The sequence below is a fragment of the Hoplias malabaricus genome, chromosome 1 (assembly GCF_029633855.1).
Source record: "Hoplias malabaricus isolate fHopMal1 chromosome 1, fHopMal1.hap1, whole genome shotgun sequence".
NCBI lineage: Eukaryota > Metazoa > Chordata > Actinopteri > Characiformes > Erythrinidae > Hoplias > Hoplias malabaricus.
The window spans coordinates 5,170,940-5,195,288 of NC_089800.1; the positions used below are offsets into that span (position 1 = coordinate 5,170,940).

Consider the following 24,349-nt stretch of genomic DNA (forward strand, 5'->3'; position numbering starts at 1 on the left):
TTATACTGAAAGTATCAGATCTTTCTAAAACGTTGAGGTGAAGAATAAGCTACAACCTGAGAATTTATTCATTTCATATGTTAAGGCACACCACATTATCGTCAGTGTATAAAAAGAGATTATATAAGGGGTAATTTGATTAAACTTGATGGTTGAATGGTTAAATATATTATATGACTGATGCAGAAGAAAAAGTAAGGTCAGCATAACGGCAGGATCTTAACTGCATCATTTTAAATTTGGCAAATAACAAGTTACTGTTACCCTTTCTATCTATGTGTTATAACTGATTACTAATGATTTTTAATGTCTTTAAAACCAAATTAATAACAATTAATAAACAAACTGTAAACCGTTTCAAGTGTAGTCTTACTCTAAATCGGTACCAGGAACTTCTACAAAGTGCTTGGCAAAAGCAAACCTGATTCGCACCACACTGACAAACAACAAGGAGGGAATGTCTCAGGCCCCCAATCCCATGGAAGCTAAATGCTAAATGCATGTCCTCATGTCCCTAGTGGCCTCCCAGCTTCAAAAAATGTTTCAAAACTAACACCCCTACTGTCGTTTTACAACAGCGTCAATTATTCAACAACAGTGGCAGGTACATTTGCACTGTAAAGCAAGGTGGTTTGAACACCGTGACTCATCTCTCTGGAGTGCATCTTACGCCGACACGTTTCTTCGTTGCCCAAATGCTGGAGGGGATATCTGCGAGCCCTCAGGTCTTTCAACCAACAGACAACGGGAAAGAAAAGAAACACCGGGAAGAAGAAGACGAAGCGCGGATAAACAAGGACACACAGTAGCACTGATGTGAAGTTCCAGCACCCCTGGTGCTTTTTTAGCCTGTGGTCATCTCCACAGTCTTGTGGAAGGATAACTACTTTGATCACTTCTCAGTAAACAGTTGTTGCTGTGCTGCGAAGACAGGAGTGAGGAATGAATACTGTACCTGGTTGTTTTACTTACATAAAGGTAGACTTCTAAGGGTATTTGAGCAAGGTCTGGGTTGCTTTCCTACTTCAGCATATCTGAGGCATTTGAGGGTGTTTCACACAATATTTTTGCATAATTATCTGGACATGATGGTGATAGATGTGCTAAGAAGCAGGGTCATATCTATGAGATTAGATTATGAAGATGCCTGTGAATGGCAAAAATGCCTATGGACGTCCCAAAATTGTATTTTCTTGTTAGTGTTCTCCTGTACGTGTGTTGCATAGGAGGGTGTGGCATTAGCAGCAAGTAGATGTAATGACCTTCAAACATCTTGTAAGCTCATACTATGCTTCATCCTTCATACCTGGTCGTATACTTACATAATGTGGGTTTCTAAGGGTCTGTCAGTTAGGCTTCAATTGCTTTAAGGCATTTTGCACAAATTGTCACATAGGCATCTGGACATGATGGCGATATACTTACTAGGAAGCAGGTTCATCTATGAGATTAGATCGTGAAGATGCCTACAAATGGCAAACTTAAAGAAAGTCCCAAAACTGCATTTTCTTGTTAGTCTTCTCCTGCAAGTGTGTTGAGCTCCAGTGATACTGCATTATCAGCAAGTAAATGTAACTACCCTCAAAGGTCTCTGAAATATCTCATGCTAGTTTACATTCTGCATGCAGACTGAGAGAGGCCTAACCAGTGTGCGAACATAGATGTGACTGAAAGTGAGGTAGACACTGGGTAACCTCATTTTGTTTTGTTTATTTTGTGTTGTTTTATGAGCTTAAATTCAACCTGCTATTCCAAAGGTGATCACATTGGCTTCTCTCGGTGCTATACCCATAATAATAAATGCCTTTCTCTGTGTTGCACGCTACATCCCGCTATGGTCAGCTTGCTTATCGTCTTAGTATGCAGCACACTCCTGCACTGCATGCAGCTTGCCTCTGAATGGATGGCTATGGAGTTCATATTAATTACTTCCATTTGCAGTGGTGCTCAGTGAGGGGCGCCGGGGTGAAAGGAGAGGTGGGAGGGGGAGGGCTGCGTGTGGCTTGATGTTGTCTGATGGGTTTTTTTAGATCATTCTTCGCCCGGAGAAAGCCATCAATCTCGAAAAGGGAGATAGAGAGGTAGAGGGAGGGACTTTGAGAGAGCTTGAGCCAGAGAAAAGAAGAATGAGGGGCTGAATCCTAATTGACTCAGTATTCCCTTTGTTGTGCACTTCATATAATGGGAAACTAGGGAGTCAGCGTCCAACTAGTGCCCTAAGGTTTATGAAATACCTGCTAGGAAATCCCATATGGCACAGAATATGGAATCCATAGTTATATTATGAATGATAGTGCACTACCTAGGGAGCAGGGAGCCATTTTAGATTTAGCTTACAGTCGAGACACTGCAACGTAATGAAAAATATCATACAATGGGTCAAAAGTTTGTGGACAGCTTGTTATCCTTCCTTTCTTGTGAAATCAAGGGTCTTATAGGGAGTATGTTGACCTTTGCTGCATTACCGATGCTACTTCTGAGAAAACGTGACAATAGATTTGGGAACATTGCCATGAGGATGGGATTGGATTCAGCCATGAAAGCTTTTGTAAGGTCCCTAACAAGTTAACGTGTTGACATGCTTCAATGAGGACACAGCCCCTCGTATATAAGATGCTTAGAACTCATCAGCAGAGTTGTGCCAGTTAGTCATAGCCATATTAGTAATTCACAAGCACATCAGAACAGGCAGCCTCCTAATGTCAGTAGTACCTTAAAAACTAGCATTGAATGGTTGGCTGTAATCAAAGAGAGAGAGGCAATTTTTATAAATAGTGCACTACATTATTTGGGCAAAAAGGACATACCTTCTTGACCCATGTAATGCGCTCTATAGTAAACAGGGATTTATTTGGGTCCAAGAGGGAGGATGAATACAGCAGTGGACTGAAGCGTGGGAAGCAGCAGACTGGTCACACGTCCGCGGGCTCTTTTTCACACCCTGCCATCATGTCCCTCTGGTCAGAATTTCCCTGCTCACATTTCCTGGAACACTAGGAGAGGAGCTCCTGCCAAGTTTGAGGGTTAGGATTTAGCTTCTGGGTGTGTTTCCACTCGACAGGTTTGGATTAGCATTTGCAAAGACCCTGGCCGGCACTGGCCGGACTCCTCACTGTGATACTGTGTAGGGATGTCTTGAAGCTGTTTTGTTAAACACATAATGCTAACCAATAATTAAAACCTTAATAGTAATTTATATTACTGATTATTGTGCTCTTGCACCTTACTTCTTGGCTTTACAAATGCACATTTGACATGTATGAATGTTTTTATGAATATTTATTTAGCAAAGAAATTGGGTTTAGACATTTTCAGAAACTGTAGTGTCTACATTTTCCATATATTATCAATGCAAGGTCATAGCTCACATCCAGATACTAGGTCTCCAACAATCACAGTGTTATCAAACTTGTAGGGTTCCTCCAAGATGAGTGAACCCAGCCATCACTTCTTTTCAAACTGCCTGTAATACAGCGTGGGTCAAATGTCGCAGGACACCCATTGGTCTGAATACCCCAGCAAGTAAAGGGTGAGGGGGTGTATATTTTAGGCTATGTCCAGAACAAGGCCACGATCTTGAAAGCCAAGGGCAAGATTTTCCAATAGAAAAGGTGGTTATGAAGCATATCAAAGAAATAAAAGGGTGTCCTGTGACTTTTAAGTTACCCTGTACAATGTCAATGAACATCTCAACACGCTTGGAGGAGAACCCTATAACGTATTATCTCAGTTTGAAAAGTATGTCAGCTCACATAAGGTTAAAGGGAAAGGGAAGACCATTCTACTCTGGGCAATTTACAATAGACCACCTGTGTGTGTATAATCGTTATAGCTAAGGTCACCATGCTCTATGCAAAGTGTCTGTTAGAGGAATATAGAGCTGTTTCTGAGTGCTTATGCTATTAAATCCTCACAGGTATGTTCAAATATCTAGTGTGAAGGCCTCTGTGAAGATTAGACTAGACTAGACTAAGTGCGAAAAAGAGGTGACGATTTTTGTTAGTAATAAAATATTAAATCATTTTAATAATAAAAATTGGGTTTTTGTAGTCATTATCAATTGATATATCGGCAAATGATATATTGTGCACTCCTAATGATGTCATTAGCTCCACAGATACCCATTTTGCTTTATGACAAGCCCTAGAGCAAAAGTAGCTGGACGGCAGCCGTGCCAAGCTTTCTCATTGGCAGGATTCCGGTTTAATGGAGAAATATATTTCCAGTCATATTGTCCACTGTAGTGTGTGTGTGTGTGTGTGTGTGTGTGTGTGTTTGTGTGCATGTGTGTGTGTCCCTCTGAACTTTTCCTGCGTCCTGTTGTTGGAGATAATGAGGAGGCCTTGCATGGCTGTATGATTTAGGCCTGAGGCGAGAGTTTGGCATATGTAAGCAACTCCGATTTTTTTTCTCCCCACTCTTAGAACGTAGCTGCTTTCCGGATAAAGTCTGGACATGCTTTTCCTGATCTGATAATTACACTTGAAAGCCCTGTGTTTTACTCAGCATTCTCCTGTTCACAAGTGTTTATTTGCCATGTATTGATTGGAGATTAAAGGTGCAATCAGTTAGTTTCTGCAAGCTTTCTTTTCATGTGACAGCTGTTCTACTGACACCTAGATGTCTGGATATATCAGAGATTCTGCACCTTAATTCTCATCCGTACTCATCTTAATCATTGGGGGACCCATTCTATGGAGCATAAATCAATTCCTACAGAAACTAAATAAATAATAAGTTGCATTTTATAGAAAATATATTGCTAGCTTTAAATTTACCACATCTTTGATTCATTTTCAATACCACCTTGAATGGTGCTTAGGTACTAGAAGATCACTGCTTCAACTTTTAAGGTGGAATGGAAAATTTTTATTAGAGGTTAAGGCACAAGAATATAACTGCTTCACCATTTAAGGTGGAAAAGAACATTTGACAAAGAAGGCTAGGCAACATAAAATAATGGTTGCATCATTTTAAGGTGGAATGGAAAATTGGCTTAATCTTACATTATGATAATGTGTCTGCTGTGTCATTTAAGGTGGAATGGTAAATTCATTTCAGAATCTTAGGTAGGAGAATGCAAAAATGTTGCTTCGTTATTTAAGGTGGAAGGGATAATTCCGTCTTGTATGCGAAAATGTGTTTATTTATTTTCAACATTTTGGGCCATGTTGTGTCCTTAATTCTGGCTGTATTTCCGCCGAATGTTTTCATTGGGGTGCTTCACCACAGGAGGTAGTAATTTCTAAATATATTTCTCTTGGAGGGAGTACAGCCCTGTGGAAGCTCAGCTTGAAGACGGCTGATTCCGTAAACGCAGAAAACAAGCTTTGAGTGTTGACTTTTCTGAAAAGCGTGAAACGTTCTGAGAAGGAGGGAGAGCTTGTGCTGAAGCCTGAGGGAGAGGGGGACAGAGAGGGAGAGGAGTGGGGAATGGAGAGAAGAGACTTACAGAGATGAGAAGAGAGAGAGAGAGAGAGAGAATGAGAGAGAGAGAGGTTTCAGAACGAATAGCAAACAAAGCCATGCAGGATGCTCCCAGCATCAGACGCTAACAGAAATAGACAGCCACTCTTAACCCTTAAGCAGGGGTTAAATTGGGATTTGGGGGGAAAGGGGGGTCCTCAGTGGGAGATTGTGCTATTTTATTGTGTAATTTATTTTGGTAAATGGATTTTCACTGATATCATGGAACTCTGATTAAAACGATCAGATGATTTCCATCAGCGTGAAAATAAAACTAGCCTCTTGCCATCCATGGCTTGAAGTTAAAGGAGATGCCCACCTTCTCCCCTTGTCACTCAAGGACATGCTAGTTACGTTAGCTAATGTTGCATTAACAGTAACGTTAGCTGTTGGGCTTTCTTCCCCAAGTCTACTTTGTTTTGAAGTTGGAACAAAACCTGTCTCCTCTTTAGCAATTTTTCATTCGCCAGCTGCCATGGTCAAGTATTTTTTGACAAATGGACCAATCAAAATGCTCCAAAAATCTTGCTACATTACCTTACACAGAAAGCTAAGTTTGCTGTATGATAATGCATCATTCTTGCGCGAATATGCAAATGAGCGGAACAAAAGGACGAGGAGCCAATTTTATGAAATCACACACGTGGAGATTGATTGCGCAGCGTAGAGGGAGTTTGTGTCTAGAGGTCTGCTGTCAGCGCAGTTTATCACATCAAACGCTAAAACTGATTTTGCTTTGACGCGATTTACATATCCATCAAATTACAGCTGGAGCTGCGTTCCTACCAACCAAGGGATAAAAATTCAATTTTCACAATTTTGCATTTATCCCAAATATATTCAGTCAGGACCTGCTTCTGCCACTACTGACACAGTATGACACACAAAAATGAACAAATGTAAAGCCCCGTGATGGACATAGGGTATGTTTGTCCATGTCCAAAGCAAGCATTAACCTCTTTCCCCAGGCCCTAGAGTGACCACCTCACCAGCGAGATGGAAATCAACTGGGGATTTTTTTTTTTTTCTGGTGTAAATCTTAAGACAGAGGAGTCCCAGCATGTGCATGTTCATGCTGTGCTCAGTGGAATTAATTAGAGTCAAATCAAAGCTCTGTGTGCTCCATTGCTGTAGAAATTATGCTCCTTCTCTCTAGTTGGGGACACTGCATTTGTTTCTGAGAGCGTCTGAGAGCTTATTCAGAGCAGTGGAAGTGGTGGACAGAAAGGATTGTAGGCCCTGAGATATTTATACAAACTGGATTCCAAAAAAGTCGGGACACTAAACAAATTGTGAATAAAAACTGAATGCAGTGATGTGGAGATGGCAAATGTCAATATTTTATTCGTAATAGAACATAGATGACAGATCAAAAGTTTAATTTGAGTAAATGTAACATTTTAAAGGAAAAATATGTTGATTCATAATTTCACAGTGTCAACAAATCCCAAAAAAGTTGGGAAAAGTAGCAATAAGTGGCTGGAAAAAGGAAATTGAGCATATAATGAACAACTGGAAGACCAATTAACACTAATTAGGTCAATTGACAACATGATTGGGTATAAAAAGAGCTTCTCAGAGTGTCAGTGTCTCTCTGAAGCCAAGATGGTAAGAGGATCACCAATTCCACCATTGTTGTGGAGAAAGATAGTGCAGCGATACCAGAATGGTGTTACCCAGCGTAAAGTTATCATCATCAACCGTGCATAACATCATCAAAAGATTCAGAGAATCTGGAACAATTGCTGTGCGTAAGGGTCAAGGCCGTAAAACTCTACTGGATGCTCGTGATCTCCGGACCCGTAAACGTCACTGCACCTCAAACAGGAATGTCACTGTCAAGGAAATAACAGAATGGGCTCAGGAATACTTCCAGAAAGCATTGTCAGTGAACACAATCCAACTTTTTTGGAATCTGGTTTGTATAGTGGCATTGCATCTGACAGTGGAATTTTGACACAAAATATTTATAAATAAATACATTTTAAAAAATCACACTTGAGACACACTTCAAAGGCAGCAACGTGTCTTGATTTTGCCAGGATAGTGATGCGCTAACATTCGCTAGCCAGGATAAGACAACTTTGTGGTAAAAGAATAAAAAACAAGCAGCATTTCATTCAATTCAGACATGACTTGATGCATTCCTCCCATGGAGTACTGTCTCAGTCAGCATTCAGGACATTTCAGACACTTCTTATGATTTTAACTGTCCTTGAATTGAAATGGATAGTTTCAGTTCAGTGGACAGTTGAGAGATTTCTACTGCAGAATCGACCAGTTCATAAAAGTCCTAATTTTTACAGCAATAGATATAGTTTTCTAGGGTATATGCCTGAAGATAGCAAGTCTGCACAGAATTAAGTGCTGTTTTGAAGTATTTCTGCTAACTGTTTGGAAAATAAGTGCCTTTCTGGGTGACAGCTGGTGCCACGTAGCTTTGATAACATTGCCATTGGAATAGCATCTACTGCAGGGGTGTGCCGAGCCTGGTTTTTGCCCTTTGCCCAGAGGTTGGCAGATCCATCTTTTCTTCTGAAAACTTTGATCAAAGGAATTTTGTCAAAACTTGTTTGTAATTAATATGTTGGAACATTGCTGTATGGATGTGATTGCCTTCATGAATTCTGCCCAGAGAACGTTAGCGAAGCATAGCGAACCATTGCCACCGCTCCCCATTTGCGGGGCTCTATTCATCCCACTTGACATCGAGCATAACCTCAAGCTAATGGGCAGATGGCCCAGCGCATCAGATTCTAATTAGCAAAGTCCAAAAAGTGGAAGGACCCTGCGCTTTTGGTTATGACAAGCTTAGAATGGCATTAGCATTGGAGAGCTTCTTTTCTTAATCATCAGAAATCTAGCAGATCCCCTCAGGTCCCCCCTCGAGCTCTGCCCCTAGTGTGATTATTAAGGCTTGTAAAGTAGTGGCTGAGCTTTTGTTACTTGTTAGCTACATTCTCCTTGCAAGACTGAGGACGAAAACCTGTCTTGGTGGATCAAGTGCATTCAGGCCGAGTGGGGGACATTTTGTTTACTCGATTTCTTTTTTTTTTTTTTTTACCAGACTACTCAGACTTTGCCCTTTGACCCTCAACCTGAAAGTAAGATGAATGGACAAAATGAAGCCTCACTCTCCACATATGAGGTCAGGAACCTGCTGTGTTTATGCTGGAGGCTAGCAGACTCCTCCAGTCAGACGTTTGACCCTGTTGGTTTACTCATCCATTGGGATCATGGGTACATGCCTGTGTGGGTGAAATTGGCCAAGCCTTTTCCCAGCCAAAGGTGCTAGGGGTGGGCTATATGGCCATAAAATAATATCACAATAGTATCAAAAGGGTATTTTAGCATGAGCGATATCTTTGGCAATACGACAAATCACTGAAAAATAGTTATATATAGTTATATGATTAATTTCAAGAACACACTATTGCACCACAATATATGTAATTTTATTTATATTAAATGTATTTATTCATTCATTATCTGTAACCACTTATCCAATTCAGGGTCGCGGTGGGTCCAGAGCCTACCTGGAATCTTTGGCCGCAAGGCAGGAATACACCCTGGAGGGGGCGCCAGTCCTTCACAGGGCAACATACACAGTCACACATTCACTCACACCTACGGACACTTTGGAGTCGCCAATCCACCTACCAACGTGTGTTTTTGGACTGGGAGGAAACCGGAGCACTCGGAGGAAACCCACGCAGACACAGGGAGAACACACCACACTCCTCACAGACAGTCACCCAGAGGAAACCAACACAGACACAGGGAGAACACACCACACTCCTCACAGACAGTCACCCGGAGGAAACCCACGCAGACACAGGGAGAACACACCACACTCCTCACAGACAGTCACCCGGAGGAAACCCACGCAGACACAGGGAGAACACACCACACTCCTCACAGACAGTCACCCAGAGGAAACCCACGCAGACACAGGGAGAACACACCACACTCCTCACAGACAGTCACCCGGAGCGGGAATCGAACCCACAACCTCCAGGTCCCTGGAGCTGTGTGGCTGTGACACCACCTGCATAACAGTTTTACTGCATAACAGTTTCAAAAATTCAGAAAAAGCAACAAAATCAAATCTGTAAACATTTGCTTATTACGTAAACAACAGTAACTTACCAAAATTTTGATTTTGTATAAAAAATAAAGTAGCGTATAAATCTGCCACACATCCAAAGTGCAGAAAATTTTGTGTGTGCATATAAACATCAAATATAAACAATTGCACAAAAAATCAACCTTCAAGTTTCACAGTAAATAACAAAAGTAAATCCCTCCATCTCAGATCCACTTTCCACCGTATTTCACTGTGCCTTAACAACTCATGTGAGAAACGTATGCTTTATTATATTTAACCGCATGATGTCATTACATAAACAAGCCAGAATATCACTATTATCTTGATATTGATTTTTTAAAGATTGGACGATATTATCCTGAATGATGCGATATGGCACAGCCCTAAATGGCGCTGACCCTAACTTTATGTTCAGTCATGTTGTCGAGGAAGAAAGTGGGTGGTTCCTGGCCCTTCTGACGGCCTTTCTGCCATTCCCTCGCAATGATAGGACAATAGAAGTGGATGAGGTTGTTATGGCAGAGAGCCCTCTGTGGTACCACCCCATTAACAAAGCTCTAGCTTGGAGAAGGAGGATGGATTTGATTGGCCGCCCCCATGCGAAAGCGCTGTTGACATTGTCAGGCCCTTAGGGAGTTATTCATGAAGCTGTAAATCCCAAAACAGCCCGCGCAATGCATTTAGGTTTTAGAGATAGAATAATTATAAGCCTATTATGTTATATTACATTATGCGCCATGCTATTGCCCATATAAGGAATGCTTGGTTTGAGCCTTGTTGTACGGCATCTCCCGGACCCTATGGGTAGAGTTCTCCGTAGAGCCATGAAAGCCGCAATGACCCCCGCAATGTACTTAGGGACATGGTTTATGGACATAACCGTGTTTGCTAATAATTATACCCCATGCTATTACCACAGTAGACCAAACTGAATCATCAAGGCAGACAGGTTTATTTAGTTTGCAGTTGGGCGGCGCCTTCTCTTTGCTCTTCCGAGGAACAAGGGCATGGCACGTCATCCTTAATCAAGCCTGGAATCCTTAATAGTGACTTTATTTGCTGCTAGAACTGCTGTATTATCATCTTTATATAAGCTGGTCCAGCCCCATGCCTCAGGGGAATGAGACTTGTCGTCCGCTGAATACATATTAATGCTGGAGGTCATGCAATCCCATGGCGGCTTTGTTATTGACTTGGACAATTGAGGTGATTATAGAAGACAAGCAGGTTGAAGAGGCATTTGTCTGGACATATTAAAGAAGATCCAAGCGCAATTCAAGAACCAAATGGAAGAAAACAAACTCGGAGCTGTTACTTGGAGGATTGGGGCAATTGTTGAGGCTTGGTATGGCACTGAGTTCCTCAGGGATTGGACGATATTTGAATGTGGCGATTCATTTCAATACTGATTTTCAACTGATAATATCATCTGAATACCAGTCACAGTGGACAATTTCACACACTCACTCAGTCACAACAATGGATAATCTGGTGCACTCACCCAGTCATTCACTCACTCACACATGTGGACAATTTCACACACTCACTCAGTCACAACAATGGATAATCTGGCGCACTCACCCAGTCATTCACTCATTCACACATGTGGACAATTATACACACTCACCCAGTCACAACAATGGATAATCTGGCATACTCACCTAGTCATTCACTCTCTCACACATGTGGACAATTTCACACACTCACCCAGTCACAACAATGGATAATCTGGCATACTCACCTAGTCATTCACTCACTCACACATGTGGACAATTTCACACACTCACCCAGTCACAACAATGGATAATCTCACATACTCTCCCAGTCATTCACTCACTCACACATGTGGACAATTTCACACACTCACCCAGTCACAACAATGGATAATCTGGCATACTCACCTAGTCATTCACTCACTCACACATGTGGACAATTTCACACACTCACCCAGTCACAACAATGGATAATCTGGCATACTCACCTAGTCATTCACTCTCTCATACATGTGGACAATTTCACACACTCACCCAGTCACAACAATGGATAATCTGGCATACTCACCTAGTCATTCACTCTCTCACACATGTGGACAATTTCACACACTCACCCAGTCACAACAATGGATAATCTCACATACTCGCCCAGTCATTCACTCACTCACACATGTGGACAATTACACACACTCACCCAGTCACAACAATGGATAATCTCACATACTCGCCCAGTCATTCACTCACTCACACATGTGGACAATTACACACACTCACCCAGTCACAACAATGGATAATCTCGCATACTCGCCCAGTCATTCACTCACTCACACATGTGGACAATTTCACATACTCACCCAGTCACAACAATGGACAATCTTGCATACTCACCCAGTCATTCACTCACTCACACATGTGGACAATAACACACTCACCCAGTCACAACAATGGATAATCTTGTGTACTCACCCAGTCATTCACTCACTCACACATGTGGACAATTACACACTCACCCAGTCACAACAATGGACAATATGGCATACTCACCTAGTCATACACTCACTTACACATGTGGACAATTACACACACTCACTCAGTCACAACAATGGATAATCTTGTGTACTCACCCAGTCATTCACTCACTCACACATGTGGACAATTACACACTCACCCAGTCACAACAATGGACAATATGGCATACTCACCTAGTCATACACTCACTTACACATGTGGACAATTTCACACACTCACTCAGTCACAACAATGGATAATCTTGTGTACTCACCCAGTCATTCACTCACTCACACATGTGGACAATTACACACTCACCCAGTCACAACAATGGACAATATGGCATACTCACCTAGTCATACACTCACACATGTGGACAATTACACACACTCACCCAGTCAAAACAATGGATAATCTTGTGTACTCACCCAGTCATTCACTCACTCACACACGTGGACAATTTCACACACTCACCCAGTCACTCATGCTCACACCTGTTGAAGATGTAAACACATTCATTCTGTCGTTCACTTTGTCACTTTGTCAGTCATCAGTCTCTCTCTCTCTATCTCTCTCTCTCTCTCTCTCTCTCTCTCTCACACACACACACACACACACACACACACACATACACACACAGACACATTCACACACACACACACACACACACACACATACACACACAGACACATTCACACACACTCACACACACACACACTCACACACACACACACTCACACACACACACACACACATACACACACACACACACAGACACACACACACACAAGATAATATCACACACCGACACTCACCCAGTCACTCATACACTCACATCTGTGGACAATTTCACTCACTCACCCAGTCACTCACTCACTCTCATATTCACACTTGTAGACCATGTCCTGTGTGTGTTCCTTCCTTGCACCCATAGATTCTAGATTCCACCATGACCTCAAACAGAATGAAGTGATTACAGAAATGAATGAATGAACAGAACACTCTATTTTCTACTATTTAGCCCTATTTAATCCGATGCTAATTTTCCACCTGAATGTCACTGGGACTAATCAAATACGCCTTTCAGAAAGCTGTGTCCTGCTGCGTTCTGCAGCTACAGTGATGGTTTTGTTCTACAGTATTTGACACTACAGTCCGCCAGGGTGACTCTGACTGACAGATGTGCCCAGGGAACTCCAGCTGACGTGGCCTAGTTTCAAGAAGTTTTCCGACAGGTTTTTGAGGGAAAGGCTTCGTCACCTGTGAAAGGAGAGGCGTTGGGTTTTGGTCTAAATTATTCATAATACACCACAAGCTTATGCTGGTGTTTTTCTCACCTGGAGCGTGGAGGAATGTTGTTTCTTCACCTGTCTGTCGTTACGAAGCTTACCCTGAGGCACAGTGCACCTCCCCCCCGTCCCGCAGGCGAAGTTCCCCCTCTCCATCCATCCCTCTCTCTCCATCTTTCTCTCTCTCTCTCTCTCTCTATCTTTCTCTCTCTCTCTCTCTCTCTCTCTCACTCTTCCTTCTCCTTTCACTGGAGAAAGAAAACATGTCGCCGCTGTCCAAAACTGTCTCCTAGTGACAGTTTTACAACAGAACTTTTAATGTCAGTTAATGTAAAGAGGGGCAGCAGGGACAGGTACTGACAGGTAGTGTGTGAGTGACTGGGTGAGTGTGTGAAAGTGCCTCTATCCATTCTTTCCAGTGATTCAAGTTCACATTATTATGCAGCTAATATACTGACACCTAATAGCCTGGATGATGAGTTTGCTTTTTGTTGCTCAGCCCCCTTGTGAGAGACCCACTCTATGGAATATAAGCTGGTTCACTCACAAACAAAAACTTGTACGAAAAATATATCTAAAATATAATAAAGATTAACAACCTCTTTCAAACATTGTTTGCTAGTCCCTTGTTGATAAAAAATGATTGATTGCACCTTTAAAAATGATTGATTGCACCTTTAAAAAAATGATTGATTGCACCTTTAATCTGTTTTTTTTTTCTCTTGTCATTTACAGTGCTTTTTGGCCAGTTTATGTTCTTTCAAACCACCCCCAGTGACGTGGTGGACATTTTCGATGGCCCCTCTGCGGAGTCCCCCCTGCTGACCTCCATCTACGGCTCTCACTCAGGTAGAAACCCCTGCTTCATCCCTGCGAAAGGCCTCAGCTGTGTTTTTCTACCCACGTTTATCTGCAGTTGGCAGATGAATAATTAATTTGCTTCTTCACACTTAACCCTGTTGATTTGTTAGCGCTCGGCCACTATGAGCCGGCTCCGTTATTTGTGCTTGTCACTGTCTCTGTGTTTATTTATGTCTTTCCCTCGTACACGCTGCTTCCCAGGAGAGCCGCTGCCGCTGAGCTCTGGAAACGAGATCACCATCCGATTCACCACAGAGGGCCCTAACTCCGCCAAGGGCTTCCATTTTGTTTATCAAGGTAGTCTTTCACTGTGTTGTTATTAGACCCCTTTTTTTCCACACATTTGTCCAACTGTGCTCACAGAACCTCTGGAGCAGCTGCACATGAGCCTAAAGTCATCATGTTCAATGAGCAGTGTGGCTAGAGGGGTCCCAGTATTGGACTAAAGAGCAATGGACCTCCATAGAAAAGCATGAAAGTACATTGAATGCTCTGGAGCAGCTGCACATGAACATAACCCAATATAATGTTGGTTAAAGGAGTATAACCACCCCCATCCCCCCATTATTAAATTCTGGAGCAGTGAAGCTCAATCAAAAGCATGGAATGGTTTAGTATGCTCCGGAGCAGCGACACATGAGCCATAGTTCATCATACCCACTCAAGGAGTGTGACACCCCTCAGCATTAGACTCTGGGTGCATGAAATTAAATAGGATGCCTTTGAGCTGCTGTACATGAGAAAGTGTTGGCTACAGTAGCATAGACCCCCACCCCCAGGACTGTGGAGAAGTACAACAGATTTGAGGTCCTGAAACCACATCTTCATTCCACTGCATGCCATCAAATCCTCACAGCAATGTTCCAACATCTCGGATGCATGGTCTGACTTACCCGAGTCCTTTCATCCTCCTCTTTCTCCAGCCGTCCCCAGGACGAGCGCGTCCCAGTGCAGCTCGATGCCAGAGCCTCGTTTTGGGAGGAGGATCGGGAGTGATTTTGGGCTGGGGGCCGTGGTGTTGTTTGAGTGTAATCCGGGATACACCCTGCACGGTGCCAGTGCCATCAGGTGCGAGGCGGTGCCCAACAGCCTGGCGCAGTGGAACGGCACCGTACCCTCCTGCTCTGGTAAGGACACCGCTCTTTATACTCACAGTCGCCATCCGCTGGAGAGGAGCACTCTGTAATATTTTGCTTTAGCCCCACACCCCCCACCCCACACATTCATCCGGTTAAAGCAACAGTAGGTAGCATTTGTACCTTTAAATTCCAGCTTCATAATCATTTTGAGGTTTCACTGAGCTGTAGTAGAGAGAACAGAGCGTCTATCATTGCTACTGCAGGCTCAGCATTGCAGAAACTGCACTATGTAACTTTTGGAGAGGGTAGGAAATCACCCCCCCCACCTTAAATTCAGGACAGTGCTATAGCAATACTATACTATATAGCAATACTATACTATACTATATAGCAATACTATATAACAGTATAGTTACACACTGCAAATGTATTCAGAGCCTAGGAGCACAAATACCAGAAAGTATTATAAATACTAATATAAAGTAATTATTTACTATTTTTAACATGTATTTTTTAAAGTTAAACTCATGAGACAAAGTCTCTGAATGAAAGTTTATGCTCCATGAAACAGGACGACTATTCACTCATGATTAAAGTAGGTTTACCACAGAAGTTTTGACACATCCAGGCCACTAGGTGTCAGAATAATTTCATAACTAGGGCTGTACCATATTGTATCATTTGCGATAATATTGTAATAATTTTTAAAATGATAAAAAAAAATCAATATTGTGATATAGTGATATTCAGACTTGTTTATGTAATGACATCATGCACTTACCTGTAGTATGGCATACACTCTTTATATGAGTCATGTAGGCAGAGTAAGGTACAGTGAAAAGTGGCTCTGAGGTCAAGAAATCTGCTCCAAAAGGGGAGATCGTGTGGATGTGGTTTGGTTGCAAAACATCTGATGTACAATAAACCATGGTGTTATGTAAGAACCCAGTAAACAAGGAACGTCCCTGGACGTTCAAAATAGGTCTAAAAGGAGTCTGTCCATCAAGGACATATTTTAAACATCAATGGACGTCCAAAATCCATCTTAATAAGTTAGTTAAGTGGTGACCAATTGATAACGTCAGTGGACGTCCAAAATGCGTTTTATACGAGTCATTTATTTCGGGACCAATTAATAACGTCAATGGACGTCCAAAATACGTCTAATAGTCGTCTTTTCAATGTCTGTGTTTGGAGGTCTTTTGAACTTTCATTTTCAACCTTAAAAGAACGTTGATAAGACGGCAGTCATTACGTTAATTCAACGTTGAATCAATGGCTAAATGTTTACTGGGAATATATTTAATTTAATAAAATTAATATTAACACAATATTTATTTTGTTGCAGTAGTGTGTTCATGAAATTAATAAAAGTATAATTTAGTGTTGTGTTCATATCGCCAAGAATATTGTTATTGCCAAAATACCCTGAAATATCGTGATATTATTTTAGGGCCATATCGCCCACCCCTGTTCTGAAAAAGTGAAAGTGAAAAATTCTTTCGAATTTAGAGGATGAGGAGTAAACAAAGTCATTCCGAATGGTTTGATGTGAAATGCTCTCTTTAAAAGAAACCTACCAGGTCAGAACTCTTCACAGTGTTGATGGTCACCAGACGTCTGAGAGAGTTACAACATAAGGCCTGAGAAATGGTTTTTACAGTAGTTCTGAACCTGAATCAACCTAACTAACTTTTAGGCAATTGCTACCCTCCCTCACCCCCTCCCACACATGCACAGGCAGAAACACACGCACACACACATGTTGTAATCCTCATGCAGTAGCGTTGGAGTTGAATGGGTTAATGATTAATGAGCTTCATTATTGCAAACGCAGTTTCCCAAGTGTACTGCAGTAAGTGGCGGATATTGAAAGATGCAGCATTTTTCCGCTGTATTAAAGAATCAATACGTCAGGATCATGGCTGAAGGTGACGCGCGAGCTCAAGCTGCAGGAGTGCGGCGTGAAATGTGATTTTGGCCCAGTGTGAATTCTTTGGCGAAACCTCCTGATGCAAACTGACAAGACTGCGTTCCCTCCAGCGCTGTCCTTGTGCAGTTTAATAGAAACGCTCCTGTGGGGACATCCACCTTCTCACACAGAGAAGCTACTATTGCATGTCCCCCACCCCACCCCACCCACACCCACCATCTTTTTCTCTCACAAATCAAAACACAGCAGAGTTTCACAGGGAAATAAAACTAAGATCAGAGGCAGAACTTTTCTGTGTTCTTAGATAACCCCCCAGTTCTCTACACGCTGCTGTTTAAAGCCCCAGATCCTTGTTTTTGTGTCTAATTTTGAAAGTAGTTTAAGGTGTCCTTAAGCTTCATCTGATTTGAGATCATATACTAACTGTAGCTCATCTTCACACATCAATTTCCTGCTGCTTTTGTGAATTTGTCTAGAACGTTTTTCATTCATTCATTCACCTTCTGTAACCACTTCATCCTGATCTAGTTCACAGTGTATTCAGAGCCCAAATTGCATCAATGGGTGCAAGTCAGAAGCACACCCTATACAGGGGGCTTCCACAAACTAGCCCTCATCAGGAAATTTGTGATGTCACAACAACCAACGTGTTTCCATATAGTGAAATTCACAGCCTAGTTTAGCACCACCCACTCCATAGATTAGCAAATGGGATGCTCTGGAGCAGCTGCACAAGAGCTTCACCATGTGCTAAGTGTCACCCCCCCCCCCCCAATGCCAAAAACCACCCACACCACCTCCAGCAGCACTGGTATGTGGAACAGTGGAACTGTGTTCTCTGGAGTGTGCTTTGTGATCCAGTGCTAATCCTCCAGCATTAGCAAGTCCCCACTAATGTTTATATGGCTAAATGCCATCAAATGCCAACACAGCTGTGTATTAACATCACTTTCTGCCGCAAAGGGAGACTAAATACTTGTTGATTTCACACTAGTGATTTCAGAAGACACACTGGACTAACTGGTTTCCAGAGACTTATGACCAAATAGGGTAATAGGGATTTTTGTGTGCGTGGGCGACGTTCATTCGGTAGAACCTGCTCCAGCTCCTCTACCGAAGAGTGTTTACTACTGTACCATTCGTCATGTTGTTGCTATTGGAAACCAAAGCTCACAGTTTTCTTCCAATCTGGTGGCCTCTGTGGCCTCTTAGAGAGGTGGGGGACGGTGGGGGTATACAGGGGGCTGCGTTATATAAGACATTAGCTTGTAATTCGTTGGCACTATAGTTTCCTCACTACGCTTCTAGGGGTGTATGGAGTGGGGACGAGGTATGGTGCGGAGTTTGAGAGCCATGAATATCGTTATCATAACTTCCATCTCACACACTTTAGGGCTGTATTCAAGAGCTAAATTAAGCCACTCACTTTTCAGTGCATGGGCAATATATGTGCAGCATGCTGGGTTGTTTATTGATAATTCAGTGCATTAGAACAAATTGTGTCTAATATATATTGTGTACCTACACCAGTTTAGAAAGGACAGACCACACTAATTCTGGTTCTGGTTTTATACACCAGGGTGTTTATACTAAATGTTAAATTTGTGTGTTTAAAGTTGAACTTCAATGCAGTTGTACGTACTACATGTTACTCACTACAGTATCTGATGGAATATGGCAAGACAAAGTGCAAGTGGACACGCACCCTTAAACTAGAGCTACAGATCCTTCTTGCCTATGCCACAGAATGGCTAAACTTTGCTTCACAGTCCAGTGCTGCAGGGCCTCATACCCTTCAAGCTGACCCTTGGCATTTATCGTGATGACTTCAGGCTGCACACTTCACTGACAGACGTTCAGCTTGAAATAACCTCTGTAGAAAAGAAAAATAAGAAAATCAATTAGATACTCTGGAATTGCCTGGATGAACCTCTCCTTACTCAATGCCAAGTGTCCTCAGGAGGGGGGTATAAAGCCTCCCAGCACTGGGCTGTGGAGCAGCGCAATTGGGTTTCATCTAATTCCATTGTGTTCTGGAGGTAATAATCCGACATCAGTACCTGACCTCGCAAATGTCCTTGTGGCAGAATACCATCAAATCCTCGCAGGAATAACTCAACACAGAACATCGAGAGCATGACACTAGAAGACTAGAAGCTTTCTTGTGTAGAAATGTAGGTTTTTATACAGATTTGGTCATTGTTTTTTTATTATATTGTCTTTATCTCAATTTTATTTACAGTCAAAAATAGGCAGATTCAAACAACCAGGGTTTCTTAGGTCATAAACCTAAGGAACCAATCATACCAACTTGGCTTCAAGCTGCATCTTATCTTATCTTATATTGTCTTGTCTTATCTTATCTTATCTTATCTTATCTTATCTTATCTTAACAACACTAGACCACTGCTTTCATTTACACTGAAGTGGCAACAGTAGCACAATAGTGGCAAATCCACCATTGTTCCATCACCAGCCGGCACTGATTATTGCACAATGGCTAATTAAGACATGCCGCTTTTAATTAATGGCCGGAGCAGCTCATCAGTGGTGAGGCTTGATTGTCACTTACCACTTGCCATTAGCAAAAACAGGTGTGTTAACCTGTTTACAGGTGAACTGCAGAGATACGCACCAGCTACATGAGACGATACTCCTTTCCAAGGCTAATGATGACATTACCATAGCTTTCTGATTAGTGGCAGGGGCACAGAGGGTGTTCTGAGGGTGGTGGGTGTGGGGATCTATGGAGTATAGTATGAAGTATATTTCACTCAGAATGGCACTATATGGAATAAAAGAAAAAGAAAAGAGAAGCAGAGAAGTCTTGTATTCCCAGTCATCTCAAAACCCATTCAGGTCTGGAATAAGGTGGCCTAGTCTTGCTGATATGATGAGCCATCAATAAAGGTGTACCCCTGGCAAAGTAAACAACCCCGCTACAGCAGGCTAACAATGCTGTTAAGCGTTTATTCAATGCAGATATTTCACAAGGCATGCTAGTGCTTCACCAGCCCAATGGAGACATATATAAGATTTACACAGGTTTGATACAGGGGCACATCAAAAGAAGGGAATTGTTAATTCAGGGGCAATAAAGGGCCCACAAAGCCCTGCCCCCAGTCACTCCACTGGCCTTCAGGTCCGAGGTCGCAAAGCAAAAGTAAATGACCACAGCCTGGAGATCCCTCAGGTGTCCTTGATGAACGGAATATGGTCCGGCCTTCTTTCATATCTCCGGCCCCACAAAAGGCTCTGGACACAATGGCCCGCAATTGCTTCAACAAGGGAGTTCAAATTGCCTGGCCACGAAGGACAAAGAGCGAGCAGTGTGTCGGTGCTTTCAGATAGAGATGTTTAGATTCTTGTACGACTTGTCTCTCTCTAGGTGTCACTGTGTTCCCGCATTGTCCTCTTCCTTCCCCGTGATTACTGACCATCATTTTATCCTATAGGAACATTCAGACGGATATTGGAAAAGGGGACTATTCAGGCTTATTTGTTTCTGTACCTATGCACACAAGTGAATTGTTAGTGTTTACGAGCAGTAATTTAAGCATGTGATTTGTTTGTGGTGGTAACTGCAGTGTTTATATTTTGTGTACTCTCAATATTTGAGGTGCCGCGTTGTATCCGTGGCTCAGGAGACGAGCAGTTTGCTTCAGCAGATACAGATCATCTTATTGAGGCAACATTTGTACTGTACGTGATAAATATTGACAATCACATTTCTGTGCTTGTTGTTAAATGTAAAATTAAATACACCTTTCCATTTAATAGGGGCAGCCTAATGGCTAGACAAGCAGACTTGGAACTAGAATGGGGTGGGGGCAGTGTAAGTCCAGCGCATGTTGAGGTTTACCCAACAGCATTTAGTGTTCTCCTTCAAGGGTGTTGAGCTCCAATTGTCATTGCAGTTGCTATTACCATAGCTGTGGCATTGATGATTAAACATGCAGTGTAGTAACAAATATTTAGCCTGTCTAACACACCTCAAAAGATATTAATTTAGAGACATTATTGTTTATAAACATTATTCATTCATTCATTCATTCATTATCTGTAACCGCTTATCCAATTCAGGGTCGCGGTGGGTCCAGAGCCTACCTGGAATCATTGGGCACAATGCGGGATTACACCCTGGAGGGGGCACCAGTCCTTCACAGGGCAACACTCGCACATTCACTCACACACTCATACACTCATACCTACGGACACTTTTGAGTCGCCAATCCACCTACTAACGTGTGTTTTTGGACTGTGGGAGGACACCGGAGCACCCGGAGGAAACCCACGCAGACACGGGGAGAACACACCAACTCCTCACAGACAGTCACCCGGAGTGGGAATCGAAACCACAACCTCCAGGTCCCTGGAGCTGCGTGACTGCGACACTACCTGCTGCACCACCGTGCCGCCTCTATAAACATTATTGGTTATTTTTATTGTTTAATGTTAATTTCCCCACCTACGGCTGCATGCTGATGTAATACAATTATAAGATATTTTAAGATTACAGTTACATGTTAAATAAATGTTGATTGGATATGAAATTACATATATGCTTCCTCTCACCTGGAACTACAGTTTTAAAAAAAAGATTAGATTTCAGGATGCGTGCCAGAGCAGCACAGCAATCCTCTGAATAAGCGTGGCAATTTGGCTTCTGTGGGTAGAAAGTGAAGGTTAGTTCCACTGTCATGATTTTACAGGGGGCTTGACAGTAAATCTGCGCTATGAATCCTGTGCTACTTTTTTTATAGTCCTGGCTCAGCACTGTCTAAAACACATTAGAAATTCATCATTTTAAATAATTTAGCCTCATCCTCGCATAAATTGGGTTTCATGTCTCCTCGTACAGTACTCCAACCTGCTGAACTGAAAACTCTTCACCTGCTTATGGCTCTAACCAGCTGTCGATTTCAGGACACAGCTGTGTCAAGAGTTACAAGTGTTGACTGTCAGAGCTGTGGCAAAAAGCTTAGCAAGTTTCAGCCACATCTTGTTGACTAGATTTGATGGGAAAAATAGAAACTAACTAAAACCTAACTAAACTTTAAATGATCAGAAATTATACATCATTCTGGTTTTGTAATCTGCACTGATTAAGAGACTACTGGTCACTTTCAGTGAGGAGTTCTCCCTGTGTCTGTGGGGGTTTATCCAGATTATCCAGTTTATCCATTTTCTCCCACAATCTAGAAACACGTGTAGGAAAGCTGACTGACTGTGTATAATTGTTTACATGTGTGTGTGAGTGACTGGTTGAGTGTGTGAAAGTGTTTAGTGTTGTGAGTGTGTGTCTGATTTGTACACCCTGTGTATTCCCTTAGAACTGCAATGGATTTGTTATAAGTTCCCAACTCATCATGACCCTGATCAGGATGAAGCAGTTACAGAAGATGAATTAATGAATTAATTAATAAATACCTACTGTATTCTGAAAGAACTGACATAGCTTCTGGCATTAATTTCCAAGTCTTTTCCAGAAGTATGAAACTATTGTCCAAAAACCTTTGGTTATAAGGGTTTCTTTTTGGAGTGTTGTAACTAGCTCCTTCCCCCTGGTGATTAGCTCCATTTCCTTTCAGCACAAGGAGAGAATAGCCATTCCCTCAGTTAACAGCGTTTTGATCCAGCGCCGTTACTGCGCTTTTGGAAGTTGTCAAGACGGTTCTTGACTAATGGCCCATTTTGTGTGGAGAATATTACCACCTCAAGGCAATCAATACACTTTTCTTCTCCCTTTTTTTCTCCCTTCTGTTTGAGAGGTCTCTCCAGTGTCGTACACCTGCACATCTTTCAGATTTGCTTATGTGGCATTTCTGAAGGTTGCCGCCTCATCAGCTTTTTGTAATCGTACTTCTTTTTATGCATTCCTTTCGATTTTCCTTGTTGCTGTTTTCCCATTTTTTCATCTTTGCATTGTCGGGTTCCTTATGGCCCCTGTCATGTCTGTGTGTGTGTGTCCACCCAGTTCCCTGTGGAGGGGTTCTGACGGCCCGCCGGGGGACGATCCTATCTCCTGGTTACCCTGATCCCTACGACAACCACCTCAACTGTGTGTGGAAGGTCTTCGTGCCTGAGGGAGCTGGAATCCAAGTGAGACAAACCTTTCTATTTCTTTAGTTTCTTCCTTCTCTGATGCTTTAAGATGCTTTAAAGTTTATTCCTGGTTTGAAAGTTATACACAGGCAGTTTTGAAATTCTCTGCAGAAATATTGAAATTCTTTTTGTTTGTTAGTTTTGTGTTGATTATGGCCTCTTAATAAACCATTCTTATATGTAACTACAAACACACTTCCAAGAACTGAGGGATTGCTCTGTATTGATGAACTGTGTTAGTCTGGGGTACTGAGTGTTTACAACGTATTGCTGTATTCAAAAAAACATTTGGCATTTTCTGAGGTGAAGCACCTTGTGAAACTTTCTTATAACACATTCAATTGCTAATTTAATGGTAATCATAACTTGTGCCAGTTATCTGACATAACAGGAATGACAGTCAGTGCTCTCCTCTAAGGGTGTTGAGCTGTGCCGTCATGTTACATTACCAGCAGCAAGGGTACATCACTGTGAGACTGTGCGTTCATCCAAAAACTAAAATAGGTTGAATTGATAAATAATAACTATTTTAGGTTTTGGAAGTTTTTGCATGAAAGCACAGTCTCACAATGATATCCGTTGGTGGAAGATACTGTTCTGTGTTGAGCTGTCCAGTGATGTTGCAGTTGCCAAATGTGATAGCAAGTAATGTGCCATAAATAACAGCCAAAGACCAAAAACTCATACTTTATTGATCCCTTTCTGGTTAAATCTCTGTCAATATCCTTAATCTTTCACCAACTAAACTGGAAGTGATCCCAGTAGGCCAAGGTTGTGATATAATGCTTCTATTTTCTAGATCACAGTTGTGACTTTTTCCACTGAGCACAACTGGGATTCGCTGGACTTCTACGATGGTGTGGACAGCAATGCTCCCAGACTGGGCAGTTATTCAGGTAAGGCTTTTTATCAAGACAAAAGTTGAGTTCCGACTCATGATGGGAGATGAAACGGAGTGAATGAGTAGAGTTTCTGCATCTGCTGTAGTCGGGAGATGAAATTGATTC

General features: G+C 42.2%; 1 protein-coding gene across 1 annotated transcript in view; it reads left to right on the plus strand.

Annotated features, from left to right (window-relative positions):
* csmd3a (CUB and Sushi multiple domains 3a) overlaps nt 1-24,349 on the plus strand; it is a 287,911-nt gene that overhangs the window by 178,309 nt on the left and 85,253 nt on the right. The window contains 5 exon segments of the mRNA XM_066676154.1: nt 14,100-14,213; nt 14,427-14,522; nt 15,149-15,352; nt 23,215-23,339; nt 24,142-24,238. Coding sequence (XP_066532251.1) covers nt 14,100-14,213; nt 14,427-14,522; nt 15,149-15,352; nt 23,215-23,339; nt 24,142-24,238 — 636 coding nt within the window.